The sequence below is a fragment of the Lichenostomus cassidix genome, chromosome 17 (assembly GCF_008360975.1).
Source record: "Lichenostomus cassidix isolate B80296 chromosome 17, HeHo_3.0, whole genome shotgun sequence".
NCBI lineage: Eukaryota > Metazoa > Chordata > Aves > Passeriformes > Meliphagidae > Lichenostomus > Lichenostomus cassidix.
This window is the reverse complement of record NC_139497.1, coordinates 5,458,343-5,478,722: the sequence shown is the minus strand read 5'-3', so window position 1 is coordinate 5,478,722 and position 20,380 is coordinate 5,458,343. Positions and strand designations below refer to the sequence as shown.

Genomic DNA, 20,380 nt, shown 5'->3' with positions numbered 1-20,380 from the left:
CAGCAGATTGTACCCGAAAATGGAGAGACATAAGTGAGCCTTCGTCTTTTACACCTTCCCCTCCATTCCCTCAACCCCAAACAGGTGAACGTAAAGATGAATAAAACAACATGCACAGATCGATCTGGCCATGAGAAAGAGTTCCTGGGCTTCAGTCTGGCAGGGAGTGGCTTGACAAGGGATCGAAGGCATGCCTTTGGTGATTGATGACTCTGTTCAGAGGAACAGAATTTCTTACGTATTCTCATTAATTCAAAGCAAACCACAGCCAACCAACAAAACTCTTTAACCACCAGCAAGGGCTTGTTTCAAAGAATTGTCACTCCAGAACCTACTTGTCTCTCCAGCTTGTATAACCAGCAAGACCTAAACTGTTCCCTGAATGTTCCCTTCCCACCTGTGCACTGCTGAACAGCCCAAGGTGACAGGTGTGGTCTGCTGAGGTCTGGGTACTGAACTATTGCCTTTGCGTTAACCAAAGGATGTAATATGGAGTTTGAACTGGCTTTATGCTGACATTTTTTGCTTGTTATTTGGGTATGGACAATATCTGATCAGTTTATTTTTTGTTAGAAATTCATAATTTTAAAATTCACCAAACCTTGAGAGAAGTGAGGTCCCCACAACTGTCAGTGTTGAAGCAATGTCTGTGTACCCTACCAGGTGCTCAGTAGCTTGATGAGTATTCAGGTCCTTATGTGGACTCTGTGTTACCTCAGCCTGTGTGAATCCCCCAGCTATTTCTTTTCCATTGCCATCTGTAATGGGCTTGTGCATTTTCTCTAATTTGTGACCTCCTTTTCCATGTTCCCCCTCCCAACTGTCCCTGCAAATGCTGTGCCCTTTTTGCTTTGAAAACCTATTTTTCCATCTCAGCAGAAAACATCGGCTCACTTCTGAAGTTCTGTTACACCAGAAGACATAATACCTTATCAAAAGAATTCATCTCCATTAAAATCATGGATCTACCGTGCTTTGCAGAATTAGTCGGGGATTCCTTATAAAGATGGGTGCAATTTCTTGCCCTGTACAGGTATTGTTTATCCCATATTCATTCCTTCATGCTTAATAATAAGACAAAGATTTTAGTCAAGTGTAACCAGACCAGGAAGGAGCAGGGGGGAAGCTCTGTGGCAGGTGGCAGCAAGTTACCGCCACAGGGGCACAAAGGCACTGCCGGCGGGGTTGGAATGGCAAGCAGAGCTGGCACGGGGCCGAGTGCCATGGATTGTCCAAAGAGGCATCTGTGAAAGGCTCAGCATCCTGAATCCTGGCTGCCATGGTGCTCTGAACTCAGTGGCAGCTGGGAGTCTCTGCTTTGGGCAGGAGATTGCTGCTGTCAACAAGGTGATTGGCAGTGTCTCTCTCCTTTTGGTCTCGGCAGCCTCTAGCTCCTGCTGAGTTCGTAGCAGCATGTCCAGCATCTCATCTCAGGAATAAAGGTACAATCTGCTGTGCCACTCTTCAAAGGTACCTGACCCTTTGCAGTGCTGACAGCATGAAAGAAAACAGAGATCCCTTAAATTAATCCCACATTCAGTAACCATGCATGACTAAAAATTAGTTATCTGTTCTGTACATCACTTCATCAACTCATACTGTGTCTGTAGTATCTCAAACAGTTGTTGGTATTTTAACTGCTATGTCTAAAGCTGGTGGCTATCTCAGAAAGCAATGTGGACAGATATTACTTTTCTAAACAGAACTGGCTCTCCTTTGCTTAACTGTTGTTTCAAAAGAGGACATGGAGAAATAAGTACTTACATTCCACTTTATACTATCAGATTTGTGCTTATGTAAAGCAAGCAGAATTTGCATGATAGTTCTGGATTGCTCTACAGAAATCTATGTATGTAGTTAATTTCAAGCATGTCACTTGCATTTCTTAGATATTATTTCTGTGAACACTGAATGTTCAATAAATACATTGTAGCTTTACTGGGGTATGGATATGTAATTTAAGAGTGGAGAATAAAATAATGTTCCTACCATGTTAGCTAAAGCAGCAGGAAAGATCGATTTGCAAGGACTCATTTTACTGATATAAATTTTACCTCCATTTAGAGAATTTGCATATTGCCAGGTTAGCTAGACCAGCAAAAGCACTTAGTGTGAAAGCCACTTCTTAAACAGCAAATAAGAACATCTCACTTTGATTGTTTTGGTTTTTTTTTAATCCCAAGTATAACAGGGATTACAAAGGATCCTCGAACATACTCTACAAGCACACAGAGATAACTTTACAAAATTATGCGCTGCAGAAAGATTATCACCTTCTCAAAAGCACATGGAAGATGAAGGGAAGCAGAGTATCTTGTATAGACAAATTGGATATGTCAGTGTGAGTGTTTTAACTGCTCACAGAAAATGCCAAGTGATTTGTAATGATCACTTTCTTTTTATCGCCTCCCTTTATCTTGTAGCAGAGTGACAGTCTGGTACTGAGAAATAACAGAATGAACCAGCAGTACAGCCCATTTCTGTAACTTCTTTCTTCAGTATATATGTAGGGTTCCCAACACAAGTACTGATCCCAGTCCAACTTGAAAAAAAGAAGAGGGAAAACATGACAAAACAGAGCTTAACCAGCATGAATGTGGCTCTCTGTGGAGAAATGTAAAAGACAATTGCACCAATTACATGCTGGTTTTGGAATTCCATGTAGCCTAAGCCTATTGAACTATATATTTGTGAGCGGGAGTGGAGGGGAAGGAGGATGCTCTGGAATGAGGCCTGGAGCTGGAATGCTGTCATAAAGGCAGCAGTAGGAGGGAGAGCTATAAACTGGCTGCAATCCTCAAATTTAAAAAAAGGTCCGGAAACATTTTAATGCCAAATTATGTGACACCTTTCATTCCTGTTTTTCCTTTTGTCCTTAGTTTTCCATTTAATTGACTGAAACTTTTCCTATTTATGCCACCAACTGTGCAAGCTGGGCTGACTAAAGGCATTTTTATTTTGCTCTACTCTAGCCTGACAAACTGCTTATGCAACAGCTTACACCTTTAATAACACCAATAAAACTGCATCAGAACTAAAAAAATCCCAGATTTCCTAGCATCAAGGCCTGAGAGAACTTGCTGCAGTGCTGGGATGTGACAGGAGGCAATTTATAAGGAATTAACTCTGACAGTCACTTTATACAGCTGATTTTCAAAGATCTAGGCACTAAAGATGTGTTAATGAGGGTACTGAGGCTTCATAATTAATTATATTAGCATCTCTTTGTTACTCTCTATAACAGTAGTGCCTGGCTGACATTTCAATGGGAGTCTGGTGGTATTCTTTGTGATTATTATCCAGGAGTACAGTTATACCTTAGCTCCCAGAGGGAAATGTTGCATGTAAATGCAGCTGTGAATTGCAGGGGCCTTTGGAGCTCGGTAAAAGCCCTTGAAGGAGACCCCGCTGGAAACTGAATGGATGTCAGTAAAATTTCTCTAGTCTGGAGTCTCTCTTCAGATATGGACTCTCCTCCCCCTTCCCTTCCCTCCCCCCTTTCTTCCACTGAGCTGGTGCTTCTCACAAGCCTTAAGAACAGCAACATCCAGCCCTTGCTGAATGTTGAGTTCCAGACCCCCAAAGGAAGGAATACTGACCTGAACAAAGTAGTGAACAAAGTAACCTGAAAATAGGGACTATTTTCACAGGCTTGAATTTTCAGTGCAATAAAACCAGAGCTGCCAGAAGGAGTCCCAGAAGTGGTGAGTCAGATAATAGATGTACGGCTGTGGTGGGAGGGAAATGGTCTCTACTTTGTTTTATACCACCCCACCCCCCCCTTTACAAAGGCAGATGAAATTATTTTCCAGTCATACCACTGCAAAAACAAACACGGAGTTTAAAGGTTATTTCCTTTGTGTGTTTCTGAGAGACATTTGTTTTGACTCCAAAAGGGAAAGGAAGATGTTTTGTCAATGATCTCAAATTGTATTTCTGAAAGTTTTATCACCTGAGGTGGCAGAGCTGCTCTTTTGTTTACTGATATATTCCACTTGTTTGTGTTAATTAAAAAAAAAACTTACAAAAACAAATTGATGTTTTTTCACACCAGTTGCAATTAGAACCTTGTCATGGTTGGGCTCAGTTAAAGGCACAGTTTGACAAACACCTCTGCAAAGTGAGATTTTCGCAATGTCTTCCTCACTCTTTCATTCCTGCCTTCATGGGACTCCCTCTCTTGTAACATTGTTCCTGCATCTGCACCAGAGAACCAGAGTACTAGTGTCTGAGTTAAAAAAAAAAAAAAAAAAAAAAAAAAAAAAGAGTTATAGAAACTATTTCTAATTGAAATCAGATTCAGATTCAACTTAACATGGGGCTACACACAAAAAAAAAAAAAAGTCACTGGCACAATGCAGGAACAGTGTAAAGGGGAAGAGGGGAGGAATGTGTGGTGAGAAATGCGTAAGTAGGAACTTTTACCAAAAAATAGTTTGTCGTACTATGTCCTGAAAGACTTTACATTCTTCCAAACTAGAGCCACTCTTTGCTGTGTGTGCAGGTAGAACCTTGCACACAGGGATTACAGTTGCAGGACTCTCAGAGCTATTGTAAGAGCTATTGTAATACCAAAAAATAATTGTTCCTACAGACTGACACAATTAACCAAATTCCACTCACAGATCATTGTTGGCAACTTGTGCAGCATTTTATGTAGCTGAAGTTGGAGACCAGTTCTATTCCTGAGTTCCATCTCTGGCTCTAATGAGCAATAACTCTGAATAACTCTGGCATTCAGTTCACCTACCAGTAAAAGAATTACTTTCTCCCAGAGCTTTTTCTATTTAACCAGATTTTTTAAGTGAGCTTTGACATTCTCAGATGAAAAGAATAATGTGCACAAGGTATTATTATAGCAAAAACTGTATATGACAGACTCCTGCATGTTTTCCTGTCTTTTGTCTCACCTTTCCTGTCACCATACTCCTACACGGGACTCAAGACATGCCGTAAATGTTTGAGTAATGCCAACTTCCAACTAATGAATTGAAATTAATGTGAGCGTTCTTTGCTGAGCAATGTTGTGTGTGTTTATTTTAATCGGATACTTTTTTGATAGAGGCAGAGGTTACTCCCCCTGAGAGTTCAAATATCAATAGTGCTCTGCATAACAAGGGAAGTTTTTAATGATTCCCACAAAAACCGCTGCCACTTGGTAACAAGACAATGGATGAAATACACAGAGTGTAAAATTTTTGCCTCTAGTGCTGTTCCTAAGGGACCAAATCTAGAAGTGATACTCAGCTTTGCCTAGGATACAGCAAGAGTTTTCTTGTTGTAGGACTGAGGAGATGATAAATAAGGGTTTTAAGAATTGGTCAGAGTTAAAATCCTGGAAAGCAAATGTTTATAAATTGACCCTGTAGAAATGTTGTCTCCCTTTTATTTTCCCTGTGAGTGGAGAAGATGCAGAGGTTCTTCTGTATATCTTCTTGCAGAAGCACAAAGTATAGTTTTATCTAGTCCTTGACATGTCTGAAAACCTTATGCCTCATATTCAGAAGTGTCTAAGGTTTCACTGACTTTCAATTTAATATTTTAAAGAGTACTTTGATTGCCTCTTTGCCTCCAGTATCTGGGAACAAGCACAGGTTTTATGTGACCCTACATCTCTTCATGGATTACAAGCAGGTGCTCTGGTAAGTTACAGATGTTGGTGTAGGAAAAAGCAAAGTCATGTTTAGCAACAATGTCTAATGGAAATGTCATTAAAAAAAGAAATAAAAACTAATACAAATAGGATCACTGGATTTATTCAGTGACATACTGTTAGTCACTGCCTGTTTTCTGTGTTACTGAACTGCTGTTCTGCTTCAAGGCAATTATCAGCCCCAAAATATTTTCATCCAAGGGTTTAAACTACAACAACTGTGAGGACATGTGGAAGATTCTTCTGTCATTATCTCACCCCTCAGTTCTAACATGAGTGCTCGACTGGGAAGGTCTGTGACTAGTGGAGATGAATAAACAGTTGGAGTTGGTATTTGACTGGTTAATGAATGTGCCAAACTGTGTGTGTAGTGTCGGGGAGGCTCAGCAGTTCCTGGGGGCTGTCAGACTGATAACACACAGCAAACCAGCCCTGTGTCGCTGCCTGTGGCTCCCAGCAAGCCCTGATGTGCCAGTCAGGTTTGCTATCAAGTACAAGCCTGTGTTCTTGAAATGTGCCTTCAACCCAGTGGTGTACTCAATAATTTGAAAGCTTTCACATACTCTAAAAATTTGTCTTGCACTCTGAGGGGGAATCTTTTTCTTAATACAGAGCCCAAGCCTGCAAGTTCTCTGTGGAAAGCCAGGCTCCCAGCATAGATGTACAGTTGTTTGCATTTCAGCGATGGTAAAATGATCCTTGTTTGGGATTTCTCTACAGTAATTTCCAATTCTGTGGGATGGAAGGCTGTGAGTTGCTTTTAATTACATTGACTTGCATTTATTTGTATATATATATCTCTCCATTTATGCATATATATCCATTTTGCCTTGCAGAAATATTTAAGGGGAAATGCACTCTTTTCACACATCACTGCATTGTATTGGAGAGGATTTAGCATATTTTCTGATTTCATTTGCCAAATTGGGGGTTCAAGTTTAAAATTTACAGCTGACTTAACATTCCAGAAAGTAAGCATGATTGCCAATTATGTCTCTGTCTTGTAGAGACACACCTAACCAGGGAAAGAAATACTGGAGAGCTGAACTTTAACTTCAAGGAGCAAATATGAGATTTCCTTTACAAAGAATCTCTGTTTAGTAAATTCTTGAGGAAAACGTGCAGTTGTAACTGTGTATTTAACCCCTCAACAGTTATTCAAGGACTAAAACTGCCTTAGAGGTTAGTTACAGGTCATGAAAACATTAGAAAGATGTGAAGGGAGGTAACTGAATATTTATCAATGAACCCTCCAAGTTTTTTGGGGTTCTTATGTTACTAAACAAAATTAGGATATTAAACTCATATTCTTTAAATATTTAAATGTATTTTTATTATTTTTAATATTTATATAAAATCAATACACCTTTTTTGTTGATAATAGCTAGTATTAGGGTAATGGAAAACAGATCATGGAAATGGTTTTTTTTAAGAGTACAGCAATTAAAATTAATGATTACTTGGTTTTAGATACATCGGTGTATCACCATAATTGTGTACTTCAGGAACATCTGGTAATTTATAGACTAAACAGGGGTTCTAGTAGGGAGCTGACAGGTGCCACTTGCTCTTGGTTGGAACTAGCTTTCAAACTTGCCACCTGTATTTCAAATTACAGACCTTCAAAGACTAATCTAAAGAAAGACAATATAATAAATTACAGGTGAGAAAAGCAGATATAAATGCATAGTCGAGAGACTCGAATGAAACGGAAGGAAGAAAACCAAGCCACACACATTAGCTTACCTTGTCTGAACGGGAAGATATCCATATTAATCAATCTTGGGAGATGCAGACAGAATATGAGAGGAGTTATCTCACTGTGATGGGCTTCAGGAAGGCCTTAAGACATCGCCCCCCCCTTGAGAAGGATTTCATAATCTTGGATTTATAAAGTTGTGATGCTTTGCTTACCTTTTATGCCCAGCGGTTCCAACTGCTGTATGTGAAACCGGAGAACTGAGGGGTGGCAGTTCCTCTCTCCTGCTGTTTGCACAGGGAAGCACAACACAAGCCCTGCACATGCGGCAGCCCTGGTGGGTGGCAGTGGAAGCGAGGACATAGCTGGTGGGAAGTGACAGCTGGGAATACAAAAGAAAAACAATTGGGATTTGGAAGCAACAGGTGGAAGCAGGATTCAGAAAAGTCTAGTCAAGGCTTTTGAGGAGGCAGGAACTAATCCAGGCCTCACTGAGTAGGTCCATTGGAAGAGCAACTTTGCCTTGAAGAGGCAAAACAGGAAACAACCAGGAAGAATACTCTAATGTTGTATGACTGGGAAGCAAATACAGACAGCAAATTCCTATTTCATCAAAGCTGTACTTGTTTCTTAGCTTGATCTGTATTCTAACACTTATCTGGGAATGATGTCCTGTTGCTTTTGATAGAAGAGAGTGGCTTGGCTGTTCCTTTAAGAGCAAACGCGGGCGAGCTGTAGCTGTGGAGCTGCACTGAGCTCTTCCGTGACAGGTGGACAGGAAGGGGACAAAAAGGGTTATTTAAAGTCCGCCTGCACTGGCAAGTGTGCTGGCAGGCAGCTCTGTGACCTTCTGCAGTCGAGCTCCTCAGTGACCGAGCTGGATGTGACTGACAGGGCTCTGTGCCTTCAACACAGAATGTCCCAAGTTATTTATACGGGTTTGTTTAGTCTCCAGGAGGCTCAGGGAGCAACTCATTGCTGCTCACAGCCACCTGAAAGGAGGCTGGAGTGATGTGGTGGCCTGCAGTCAGAGAAGGAGAGGAAATGGCCTTAAGCTGAGATGGGAGATTCTGATAAGATATTTAAAAGAGATTTTCCCCTGCTAAGGTGGCCAGGCATTGGAATGGGTGGAGTCACCATCACTGGAGGTGCTCAAGAGTCATCTTGGTCTGGCACCGGGTGATGTGCTTCAATGGTTTGGGGGTTACAGTAGCAGTACTGGGTGGATATTGGACATTAGGGTCTTAAAGGTCTCTTCCAATCTTGATGATTCCATGATTGCTTTGGGCCGTGTCCCAGGCTAAAGGAGGCGGCGCAGGGAGACATGGATGCTACAACCCCAGAGCACGGCAAGCTGGAAACGCGACCTCAGCCATGGCACGGGAAACGCTCGGGCTGGACCCTGGGGGAACGCCTCAGGTAGAAGGACTGCAGCCTGCAGAGGACCGTTTGGGATCGGTGGTCCCGAAACCCATTCCTGCCCGTGGGTCCGGGGCGGGGTCGGGCGCTCTCCCCGCCCGCACCGAGAGCTCGGTGTCTCCGCGGGCCGTGAGGGGACGGCGCGGGGGGGGGGGGGAACTCATGGGGCCTCGCGCGCCGCGCCACAGCCAGGGCGCGCGGGCACGTGCGGCGCGCGCATGCGCGGCCCCCCTCCTCTACACACACACCCCGCGCGAGCCCCCGCCCTCCCGCGCGCGCCGTCCTCTGTCTCCGCACCGCGGCCACGCCCCCTGGCTCTCTCTGACCAATGAAAGCCCGGCTTGGGGCGGCGGGGGGGCGTGGTCTCTCTGCGGCTGCGCACGCTGGCGCTCCCCGGCGTGTGTGTGTGTGTGAAATGCAGTGCGCCTGCGCATCGCGCCGCCCGCGGCACAGCGCGCCCGGGGCGGGGGGCTCGGTGCGCACGCGCGGTGCGGCCGCCGTGGCCCGGCCGGGGGGGGGGGCCGCGCATGCGCGCCGCGTGCCCGCCCCTCGCCAGCAGCAGAGGAGGAGGCGGCGGTGGCGGCTCTGGGCGAGGGAGTGTGAGTGCGAGGGGAGCGAGAGGCGCCGCTGCCGCCCCGGTATCCGGCAGGACCGCGCGGAGGAGGCGGGAGCGCCCCGGCGGCGGAGGGACCTGAGCGGCGGCGGCAGCAGCAGCAGCAGCAGGAGGAGTCAGCACCCGACCCCCCCCCCGCGCAGCCCCGTTGCAGCCCCCCCCTCCCTCCCGCCCTCCGCGCTCCGCAGCCACCAACATGTCGGCGCCGGCGGCCAAAGTCAGTAAGAAGGAGCTGAACTCCAACCACGATGGGGCCGACGAGACCTCAGGTAAGGCCGCGCCGGGGGCGGGACGGGAATGGCGGCAGCCGGCGCGGCCTCCGCCTCGCGCCGACCGCCATTTTCCCCCGCCGCACGGGCCGCGGCCGCGCCGGGGGCGGGCGGAGCACGGGCCCGGCCGGGCGGATGTGCAGGCCCAGCGGCGGCGGGAGGAGGCCATGTTAGCGCCCTTTTGTCTGCGCTGCCGGCTCGGCCTCCCTCCCCGCGGGGCCGGGCGGGGGGCGCTGCGGCTCGGCGGAGCAGCGGGACCCCCCCGCCGCCCCTCCCGGAGCAGCATCCGCGGAGCCTCATTGTGCTCCGCTGCCGCCGCCATGATGCGCCGCCGCCTCCCGCGCCGGCCGCGGCCGCGTGGTGCTGCCGGGCCGCGCGGGGATGGAGCGGCGGAGACACGCGGTGCTGGGGCCGCCCGCGCCGGCCCCACGTGCAATCGCGGGTTTTAAAGGTCGGGGTTGCCCCCGGCCGCAGCGCCCTCCCCACGTGCGTTCCCCGCGCCCGCGAGGGGAGAGGCAGAGCTGTCCCCCAGCGCCGCCCGGGCCGTGCGGGACGCGCACCGGGCGCTGCTCCGCTCCAGCCGCTTCCCGCTGCCGCTCATTCATCTCCCGCGCGGTGGGTAAACAGCGCTCCGTAACTCAGGCCTCGGCCAAACTTGGTCCGGGGGAAGTGCCCTTTAGAAAATACCTGCCAAACGGCGGCTTTCGCGTCTCTTCTATCTGTAACCGTCCTTTTCAATGCTCTTTTCGGTTTTTGGAAGGTGGTATGTGCCCAGATAGGCTATTTCTATTGCTATTCTAGTGTTCTTAAATGCCCTTACGTTCCTTTAAATGTGCTGGTCGTAGCAAATGTGGCTTAAAACTTTTAAATAAATTATTACTGGCTTATGATTTAAGTTGGCGTGTAAAACTGCAGAGGGATGTGAGCTGTGGTTTGTAGGGGTGAACTCACTTTAAGGGCTGTTTTGTCAAACTCTGCTGCCCTTCAGCTGCAGCACGCCCTGTGAAGCTAGAGCTTTGAGGTCTTGTAACACTTGTGACATTTAATAGAAATACCTGTGAAGTTCTGCAGTAGATCACTAGAAAAGGTCTCAAAGAGAAATCCCAGGTGATTTGTCAGGCTTGTGAATGAAGGGATATTGACACGTTTTCATTTGTTTTTCAGAAAAAGAGCAACAGGAAGCAATTGAACACATTGATGAAGTACAGAATGAAATAGACAGGTAAACGTTATCTAACTTTTAAAATGTTTTAGCAGAAATTGAAATGTAACTGATAAAAGCGTTTAGTAAAGTAAGCTTTCAGTAGTACTTGCTGTCTTTGAACTCTGAAGAGATATACCTGTGTTCTGACTTGATTAGATGTATTAAAATAACAAAGAAGTTCCCTGGTTTCTTGCTTAATTGTGTATAATTAAAGAGGTAGAACTTGAGTTTAAAATTTAAAGTTAATTGTTGTGTTTTTGATCATAAAAATGTATTTTGCACTGGCTTCTCAAGTTAGTGTGTAAGCTCTTTGGCTAAAGTATTTCCCTGTTAGCAAGCAGAACCAAAACCTTGGTTGAAAAGTCAGTTTTTATTATACATTTTTATTATAATATTCATGTGCTTGCAGAATAATACACAAAAAGTGTCTCTGATGTGTTAATTCTGTATGCCAAAGCTCTTGGGGCTGTGGGTTCTGTATCAGTCTTTGCCTGGATCTTCTCTCCATGCTTGCTCTCCTACAAGGAGTGCAGGTGACTCTTGGGGCTGTGACCATGTGAAGCTGCTGCAGTATCAGGGCTTTGACTTCTACAGTTGCAATTAAATTTTAAGTCTTCAGATTATACTTGCACAGGGTAAAAATCTGCTTTGCTGTAGCTTCCTTGCCTGACCAAAAGTTATAGGGAGCAGGTGATGTGTTACCCACCTGCAGGTCTTATGCAAACAAAATGTTCAAGAGGTAAAGCACTGCTTTCCTTTGTATAAATAAGGGTCCATCCCTGCAAAGTGTTCAAGGTGTTTAGAAGGTTCCATTCAGACCAGTGAGATTGCTTCTGGCAGAATGTATCTTAACAGTTGTTACAGCTTTGAGCTTCTGGGTTTTTGGGATGTTTCATTTGCTGGATATGGCAGACTAGTCTTGCCAAGCCCTTTCAACTTTTAGTCAACTGCTCTGATGTGTCCTTAAATCCCAGTTCTCTCCCTGAGGTTAACATGGCTCTTCCTATTACAGACTGAATGAACAGGCCAGTGAGGAAATTTTGAAAGTAGAACAGAAATACAATAAACTCCGCCAACCATTCTTCCAGAAGAGGTCAGAATTGATCGCCAAAATCCCGAATTTCTGGGTAACAACATTTGTCAACCACCCACAAGGTATATTCTTAATAGCCCTCTTTTTTGCCCTGTAAATTCAGTGTTTGCTTCCTTGTTACGTGTCTTAAAGCTCTAAGGGTCTTGTAGAGGTCTCACTGACCACACAAAATACTTCCTTCCTGTCCTAAATTGCACTTTTTAAGCTTTTTCTTTCTTACACTTGTTGACCAAAGGAACGTCGTGTTTACTAAAATACTTTATAGTAAAATTCTGTGCTTCATTTTAAATTGCAAACTTCCCACTTTATCCAGTTCATTTGGAACTTTAGGCAAAAAACAAAACAAAAAAATTTTTCTAGTTTTTGTGTGTTTTTTAATTGGAAATGAGCGCCTTGGGAGTCTTGACAATAAACTTTCTACAAAAGTAGAATCTAAGCAATTTGTAGACTGCTTAGACTGGGCAAACTACATGCATGAAAATCTGTTTCAGAGGGAAGGGTAGATATGTATGGGTAGGTTGTTGGCTGGTAATTTGAAAAGAAAGAGGCATGAGAAATTGGCTGGGGCAGATGTGTTGCTTTTTATATTCCTGGCTATCAGTTTCCTGTATTTTGCCTGCGTGTCACACATTTCATGGATTTGTTAATGTGGGATTTCTCCTTCTCTCTCAGTATCTGCACTGCTGGGAGAAGAAGATGAGGAAGCACTGCATTACTTGACCAGAGTGGAGGTGACAGAATTTGAAGACATCAAATCAGGTTACAGAATAGATTTTGTAAGTTCTTTAAATGATTCCTTCACTTAAATTTTTACTATGGGTTTTTAAACGTAATTGCATTTGTTGGGTTGTAGTTTGTAACTCTGCAGTTAACCGTTTAGTGCCAGGTTTTACTTGGCACATGTGTTTCCATTCTGTGGGTTCTAACTCTTTGTTTTCCACTCTGCAGTATTTTGATGAGAATCCCTACTTTGAAAATAAAGTTCTCTCCAAAGAGTTTCACCTCAATGAAAGTGGAGACCCATCTTCAAAATCAACCGAGATCAAATGGAAATCTGGAAAAGTACGTATAGCATCTGGGAGAGCACAAGTGTGACCAAGTGAAGACATTACCAAGTGCATTAGCTCGTCTCTTCCTTGGCAAGGATCTAGATTATGTTTTTTATTGTTGTCTTAAAATAACTATTTAATGAGGAATTCCAAGGACAACAGGTTTTGGGGGATCAGATAGCAGTGTGTGGTCTGGTTTTATTTTTTCCTCTCTTTCTTCAACCTAGTTTCCAGACACCACATCTTTTGTAGAAGTTGCAGCCACACGATAATGTGGGTATTCCTGTCAACCAGGCAGTATTCAAGAATCATTAATGTGCTGCAGTTCACTTTATTACACTTCTGGGTTAAGGTGATAGGTACACACCTTACATCTGCTCTTGTGACCAAGTGTTCTAGCGGTTTGTGTGGGTTTTTTTTTTTTCCACTTACTACAGAGAATGGCCTGAAGACTTCAAAGCAGGAAATCTTAGGCTAAGAAGGCCTAGGCAGGTCTTTATCTCAGAATGAATACAGAGCTTAGAGGCGTGGAGACTTTCTTAAATTGGGTGTGTGTAGTAGTTTGCTGCAATTACAACTACTCTGAGTGGCATTTAGGCATTGTGAGACCTTGAAAGTTGAGTGTCATTAAACACTTGTCATACTTATGTTTCCCTGGGATAGGGAAACATAAGATCCTGTGACTTTGGAGTGTTCCTGTGGAGGCCATTGAAAGAAACAGGCAGGTTTACTGTACTCTCATGTTCATGAGAAATGCGGTATCTTCTGTCAGTTGTTTGGGTTTCAGATGGTTTTTACAGACTTATTCTCAAAAAGGGGGTGGAAAGTAACTTCTTATGGTTGTTTTAAACAATCAAATTTTTAAATGGTGTTAAAAAAAAAAAAAAGCCATGGAAAGATGACTTCAGGGAACTTTTTAACTTTCTTTTCAGGACTTGACAAAACGTTCAAGTCAGACACAGAACAAAGCCAGTAGGAAGAGGCAGCATGAAGAACCAGAAAGCTTCTTCACCTGGTTCACTGACCACTCTGATGCAGGGGCTGATGAACTAGGAGAAGTCATCAAGGATGACATCTGGCCAAATCCCCTACAGTACTACTTGGTAGGTGCAGCCCTTAGTAGGGCATCTGCACCCACAGCAGCACTGTGCAAGTGAGAGTGAATTTGATCACTGTAGTTCATGTTGCAAATGTGTCATTTAAGGTTCCTGATATGGATGATGAAGAAGGGGAGGGAGAGGAGGATGACGATGATGATGAAGAGGAGGAAGGATTAGAGGATATTGATGAAGAAGGAGATGAAGATGAGGGGGAAGAAGATGAAGATGATGATGAGGGAGAGGAAGGAGAGGTGAGTAATCTTGCCCTTCATGCCATTCATCTGGTGTTTGAGAGGGATTTTGTAAGAATACTAGGTCGTTATGACAAAGGTGAACAGGTTCTTTTCTGTACCCCAAGGTGTTTTGGAGGGGAGAAACAGACAGAACTGTCCCTACATTAACCTGTGGAGTGGTTTCAGGATAGTAATAAGTATACTTGTGTATATGAGAGACAGTGGAAATTGTTTCAGTAAATTTGTAAGGGAAGTGCTCTAGAAGAACTGGGGTATTAGTGTGAAAAAATTTTACTTCATTACTCAGCATTCTAGCCATGCTTTACATATAAATGGCTTTTGTTGATGCATCCAGTCATCCTCCCACCTGTTGTCTTATTTCTGCTTATGGCCTACCTAGCTAAGACTTTCTTTTGGGTTCAGGAATTAGAAATTTCCTTTAGCAGCAAGTGGGATTCCAGGGTTAGCATCCAGGATGTTAGGAACATGGTTTAGAATGTTTTTGTTTCTCGAAACTGGGCGTGGTGTGTCTGACTTCCAAGAGCACAAACTACTTGTGGTGAGAGGAGGGCTGCTCTGGGCTCTATTTTGTAACCTAGAGTCTGGCACATGAAAGTTGAAGCATTTTCGTTTTCAGAGGTTAAAATGAGGGGGGGAAAAGATGACCCCTTAGTCCACATATCAATTTCATGTCAGTGCTTGTAGTGATTCTAAGTCACAGTTTCTCAAACCTCTGATTTTGTTTTCCTTGGGACACCCAATATTGAGTGATTTCTGTGTAGTCAGTAGCTGGGCACCCAAGGCAAGTGTTACCATCCTTTAGTGAAAGACGTGATGATACTGCACCATGAGTAACGCTGTAAAAAGTTCTGGTCACTGCATTTGCTCTCTGAAGTTTAGTGATTAGATTTATTTAATTGTTGCTTATCTTTCAACAGGAGGATGAAGGAGAAGATGACTAATTGAACACTGATGGATTCCAAACCCCCTTTTTACCTTTTTAATTTTTCTCCAGTCCCTGGGAGCAAGTTGCTGTCTTTTTTTTCTTGTGCTCAGTCGCCTTGTTCTCTTGAGGTCTCTTTTTCTCTCCTCTACACCATGGTTCACGATTTATTTTGGGGAAATACCTTGAGCAGAATACAGTGGAAAAGAATCTACCAGTTTCTGTTTCAAGTTCATTTTTATCCCTTTCTGTCTCAAAACAAAAACTGTTTCTGAATTCAACACACCATGTTCTGTGGGAAAAAAGAAAACCTTCTGCTCCCTTCACTCTGCTGGAAGCTGAAGAGTGCTAGGCCCCTGTGTAGTAGTGCATAGAATCTAGCTTTTTTCCTTCTTTCTCTGTATATTGGGCTCAGAGATTACACTGTGTCTCTATGTGAATATGGACAGTTAGCATTTACCAACATGTATCTGTCTACTTTCTCTTGTTTAAAAAAAAAGAAAAAAAACTAAAAAAAAAAAAATAAAAATGGGGTTATAGAAGGTCAGCCGGGGTGGGTTTCAGATGTTTGGGTGGGTTAAGTGGGCATTTTGACAACATGGCTTCTTCTCCTTTGGCATGTTTAATTGTGATGTTTAACAAACATCCTTGCAGTTTAAGATGACACTTTTAAAATAAAATCTTCTCCTAATGATGACTTTGAGCCCTGCCACTTGATGGAGAATCAGCAGAACCTGTAGGATCTTATTTGGAATTGACATTCTCTATTGTAATTTTGTTCTTGTTTATTTTTAAATTCTTTTTTTTTTTGGGTTTTTTTGGTTTTGGTTTTTTTTGGGTTTTTTTTTTGTTTCACTGGAAAGGAAAGAAAGATGCTCAGTTTTAAACGTTAAAGTGTACAAGTTGCTTTGTTACAATAAAACTAAATGTGTACACAAAGGGGCTGGTTGGTCTTCACTGAAAGAAACAGTTTTAATATCCTGTTTAGAACTTCCTTGTAGTTCCTTGGCATTTTTGGGGGCATTTGGTCAGTATTTCTGTAGTGCAATGCAGCCTTTGTGGTTGCATGGACTGAACCAGTTCATGTAGTTTCCACTGTTTCAGTACCTGTAAAGTGTTTCCTTTGGTAGTTCCTGCTGCACACTAACTCTTGAGTTCCCTGACTGTAAGGCAGGGCTGTAGGGGCATGTGCTGTGTGTGAAGACATAGGTGTATATTCATGTTTTGCAAAAAGAAAAGTCACTTGATTTGCAGAATTCTTAGTAACTTGCAGTACTGTATCTCCAGTACATCAGCTTGCATGAAAATACCGTGCAAGCTCAGAATACAAAGACCAAGGGGTGGTCTTAAAATATTTGGGTGGTTTTGTAAGTCTTTTCAGTTGAAAACAAATCTTATTTGCAAGCTAATTTGGGGGCTATTTCAAAGAGCAAGCTTCTTAGTAAAGTTCATGTATAAAAAGTTGCTACTTCACTGCTTTTTTCCTTGGTAGCATGTATATGTGCTTTAGATACACTGTACTCTCATTTTAAGAGACTGCATTTGAGAAACTTGTAACAATTTCACTTAAGAGGTTGTTGGAACTGGTATTCCACAAAATGTTATGGAAGTTGTTTTAACATGCTTTGCTTTTGAAATATTTAAAAAAATGTTGTATCAGCTCATCTGAAATTCAAACAGCTCTTTGGATGTGTAGAAAAGACTGTCTTCTGGGAAGACTTGTTATATTCTCTGATTCCTTTTCCTCACAGAATTTGCTGTAGTCAAATTCAGCTTTTTTTGATGCTTAAGAATACACTTGGCAGAACAAGATCAATGTCTGGTTGAGACGTGCACAAATAACATGTGTGAGGGAAAACATTCTGTAAGTGTGTGGTCCGGCTTGGATTCAATCCAGTTATCAGAGACAATGCAACGTCCAGTCTCATGTGATCGATGCAAAAATAAGACAACCATGTACTTTATTCCATCTCAACAAAAGCTTCTGCCCTCATCCTGCTTTGCAGAGCCAAGTACAACGTTGATCAGTACTGGTTTTTTACCATCTAGAGAGAGAAGGAACAAAACCTATGAAGTCCTATAAATTTTAGTGTCTTTTTAATTTGATTCCTTTTTGTTGTAAGATTGAAAATAGCTTCCTGTTGTGGTAGAGGGTCTATGTGCTGTTTCTTGCCATGATGCCTCATTACTTAATTTTTTTGTAGTCCTAATTGTAGTTCCTCGAGGAAAATAATCTTTTGCTAGTCTTGAATGCTTTAGGAAAAATATTGTGCCATTGTTGTTCCATCCCTGTTGGTTACTAGCAGAAAACCTATAAAAACTGTTTTGAAAGTAATCAAAGCTTCAGGCTCTGTAAAGTCAAATACCAGGAACAAAAAACGAGAAGTCTGGATAATTAAATGCTACTTAAGAGATTTTTCTTGTGCATTCTTTAGGATTTTACAGGGTGCCAAAATACTCTTGCTACTGTACTGATAATACTGAATTTGCTGTGAAACTTGAGAGTTTACTCCTGGCAATGGCTAAAGAGTAAACTGACATGGTAAAAGAATAAACCATATTAGCTAAATGTTATTTAATTTTTTTTTCCTAGCATGGAAATGAGTAGGGATTAACACATTTCTCTGCAATGCTGAAGAAATACTACAGCTGGCCATCATGTGCTCTGTTCACTTAATGTCTAATTTGGCTGCATAAATGTAATGGGTGTCCATTTTTTACTGGATTTATTTTATATGTGTACAAAGAGCTTTTAAAGAGACATCCACCTTGGATAATAATGGGAGATTCATTCTTATTCAGTATCTATCATTACGTCTCCACTGCTTGAGTTCCTCACATCCAGTTAATCCCACCATGTGAAATTTGTCACAGGTGGAAGCTGACTTCAGGTTTTGTGGCCTGAATTTACAGGGTTAGAACATAGAGTTGGCAGCAGTTTAATAAAGGTGAAACTGCTGTGCTGGGGCTGTATGACCTAACTGTCTCAAAGGTTATTTTTAAATTTAAAGTTTAATTGCTATAAAATGGAATCTTTTGTCTGTAATTTCTAGTGCCAAAGGAAACAAATACATCCGTGTGTGTCAATACAGTTAGAAAGGTTTGGGTTTTCAAGAGATTATCTGTACTTATTCATACTTGTCAACATAGTTTCTGTCCCTGTAAATAACCATTATCTGAATTGATTTCTCAGTCATTTATGACATTCATTTGAATCTGTAAGCTCTTTGTACCACACTAAACCAGGTGCATAAGGATAGTACTTTGTTTATTGGATACTGTTCCTGAATTTTGAAGCCATGTTGGTTTTGGGTTTTTTAAAAAAGAGAAGGAAATCAATGAAACAATTTCTCTGCTGTACCTTCAAGCTATCCTTCTGTTTGAAGGAATTAAAGTACATTTAACTGTTATTTGACATTACCATTTCTAAGAGTCTTTTTCAAAAACATCAGTTCTTTAGTCCCCAAACTCGGCACAATCTTTCAGGGGTGAGGTGGACAGTTTTCTTCTCCTTTATGGAGAAGAGTGAGGGGAGGTCACAAGTGACTGGTACACGAAGCAGATTTATGCTTAATCTCATGTCCTCTCCTGGATTAAAAATTGAAATTTTTAAGATTTGATCATCACCTTCTCCTCCTGAATGTGCTTCAGGGCCGTGCCCTCTCGGGTTTAGTGGACAGGGGATGCCGGTTCAAGGACGAAATATATCTTAAACTCCCCCGCCCTACTCCGGGAACCTCCAAAGAGTCTGCACAGCTCCCCCGCCCGTGCCGCTGCCCTTTCCCGGCTCCAGGGCAGGACCGGCACCAGGCAGCATCTCCGGCGGCAGGGGATGGTGTCTTGCGGGATCCTGGAAGGGCTGGAGAGGGTGACACATTTTTCCCTGGGACAGGGGTTTTCGAATGGGCAGGAACCACGCACTGGTCCCCTCTCTCCGCAGGATTTGCGGGACACAGCTGAACCACGGCCGGGGAATGGACTGGGATGTTGGGTAGCCAGGGACACGGGCTCTGGGATCACCTGGGTGCTGAGAGCCACCCCTTTCCCTCCAGGCTGGAGAGCTCTAGCTGCCCGGCATCCCTGAACTGCCCCCTGCCCTCCCTCTGCCTCCCCGGAGGATCTGAGAGCTGCAGCAAAGAGGAGGAAGTGGCTGTGTGAACTCCGAGTGCACGGTGGGCAAAGAACCCCTGGGAGCAACTGTCCCAGCCAGAGCCCCCCAAACACCTCCCCAGTGACACAGCCAAACACAGCCCTGATCCCGTCTGCTGGGATGGATCTGCTGAAGGTATGGAAGTGTCCCTGCTCCTCTGGAACTCAGACTACTCCTACTAGTTTGTTTTTCCTCTTTACAGCATTTCCACTGAATGAATAGGCAATTTAAAATAATTGCTTGAATACTAAACAGAGCCTGGACCATGTTCTAAATAGCATCAGGTTTCTAAAGGGTTTCTATTAATCAAATGCACTTGGTTTATTAACAACAGGGGCATATTCAAAGGTTTTATATTAGTTTAAGGCTTTATTAATTCAACTCAGTTAAGCTAGGTCCAAATTTTTAATTTTCTGATGAGTTCCTTTTATTAATTATTCAGTTGCAAATCCCTTACAAAATGTTTAGTCTAGAAAAACTGTTCAAATTAAGTAAAAGGAACACACTTCCGTTTATTAGTATATTTCTAAATTTGTATGTGGGAATACTATCACCTCCAAATGCCTTCTGACTCACAGCTGTGAACTGCTCCATGACTGAAAAGCATATTAGTAGGGTAATAATATAACGTAATCCTGCTGAGGAAGGTCTTTAAACACCTGAAAGCAATAAGTAACTTTTAAAGTTGTTTGAAGCACTGGGCCTGTGACACACTGTCTGTTCTCTGCTAGGCGGTGGCAGCACAGCAGCACGGTGGTTTTTCACTACGATAGCTAGGGATTGCTGCTAGCTTCGCCAATGCATTTGAGATGTTTTTTCAAATATTCAGCAGAAACCCCAAGTTCTGCATGTGGAGGGGCAGTTCTGCAGGGAAAAAGTTCTCCAAAGCCCAGCACTGTGACAGGCATCGCCCCGTCAGGGATGGGATCCAGGGATCCCGAGGAGAACTGCACTT

At 43.4% G+C, this 20,380-nt stretch overlaps 1 protein-coding gene across 1 annotated transcript; it reads left to right on the top strand.

Moving 5' to 3' along the window:
- The first annotated feature begins 9,295 nt into the window (after positions 1-9,295).
- Positions 9,296-16,214, top strand: SET (SET nuclear proto-oncogene). Its single transcript, XM_085077095.1, has 8 exons — positions 9,296-9,653; positions 10,818-10,875; positions 11,870-12,012; positions 12,623-12,726; positions 12,899-13,012; positions 13,932-14,102; positions 14,204-14,350; positions 15,271-16,214. The coding sequence occupies exons 1-8, from the start codon at positions 9,581-9,583 to the stop codon at positions 15,292-15,294; spliced, it is 834 nt and encodes a 277-aa protein (XP_084933221.1). The 5' UTR covers positions 9,296-9,580; the 3' UTR covers positions 15,295-16,214.
- Positions 16,215-20,380: the final 4,166 nt, after the last annotated feature.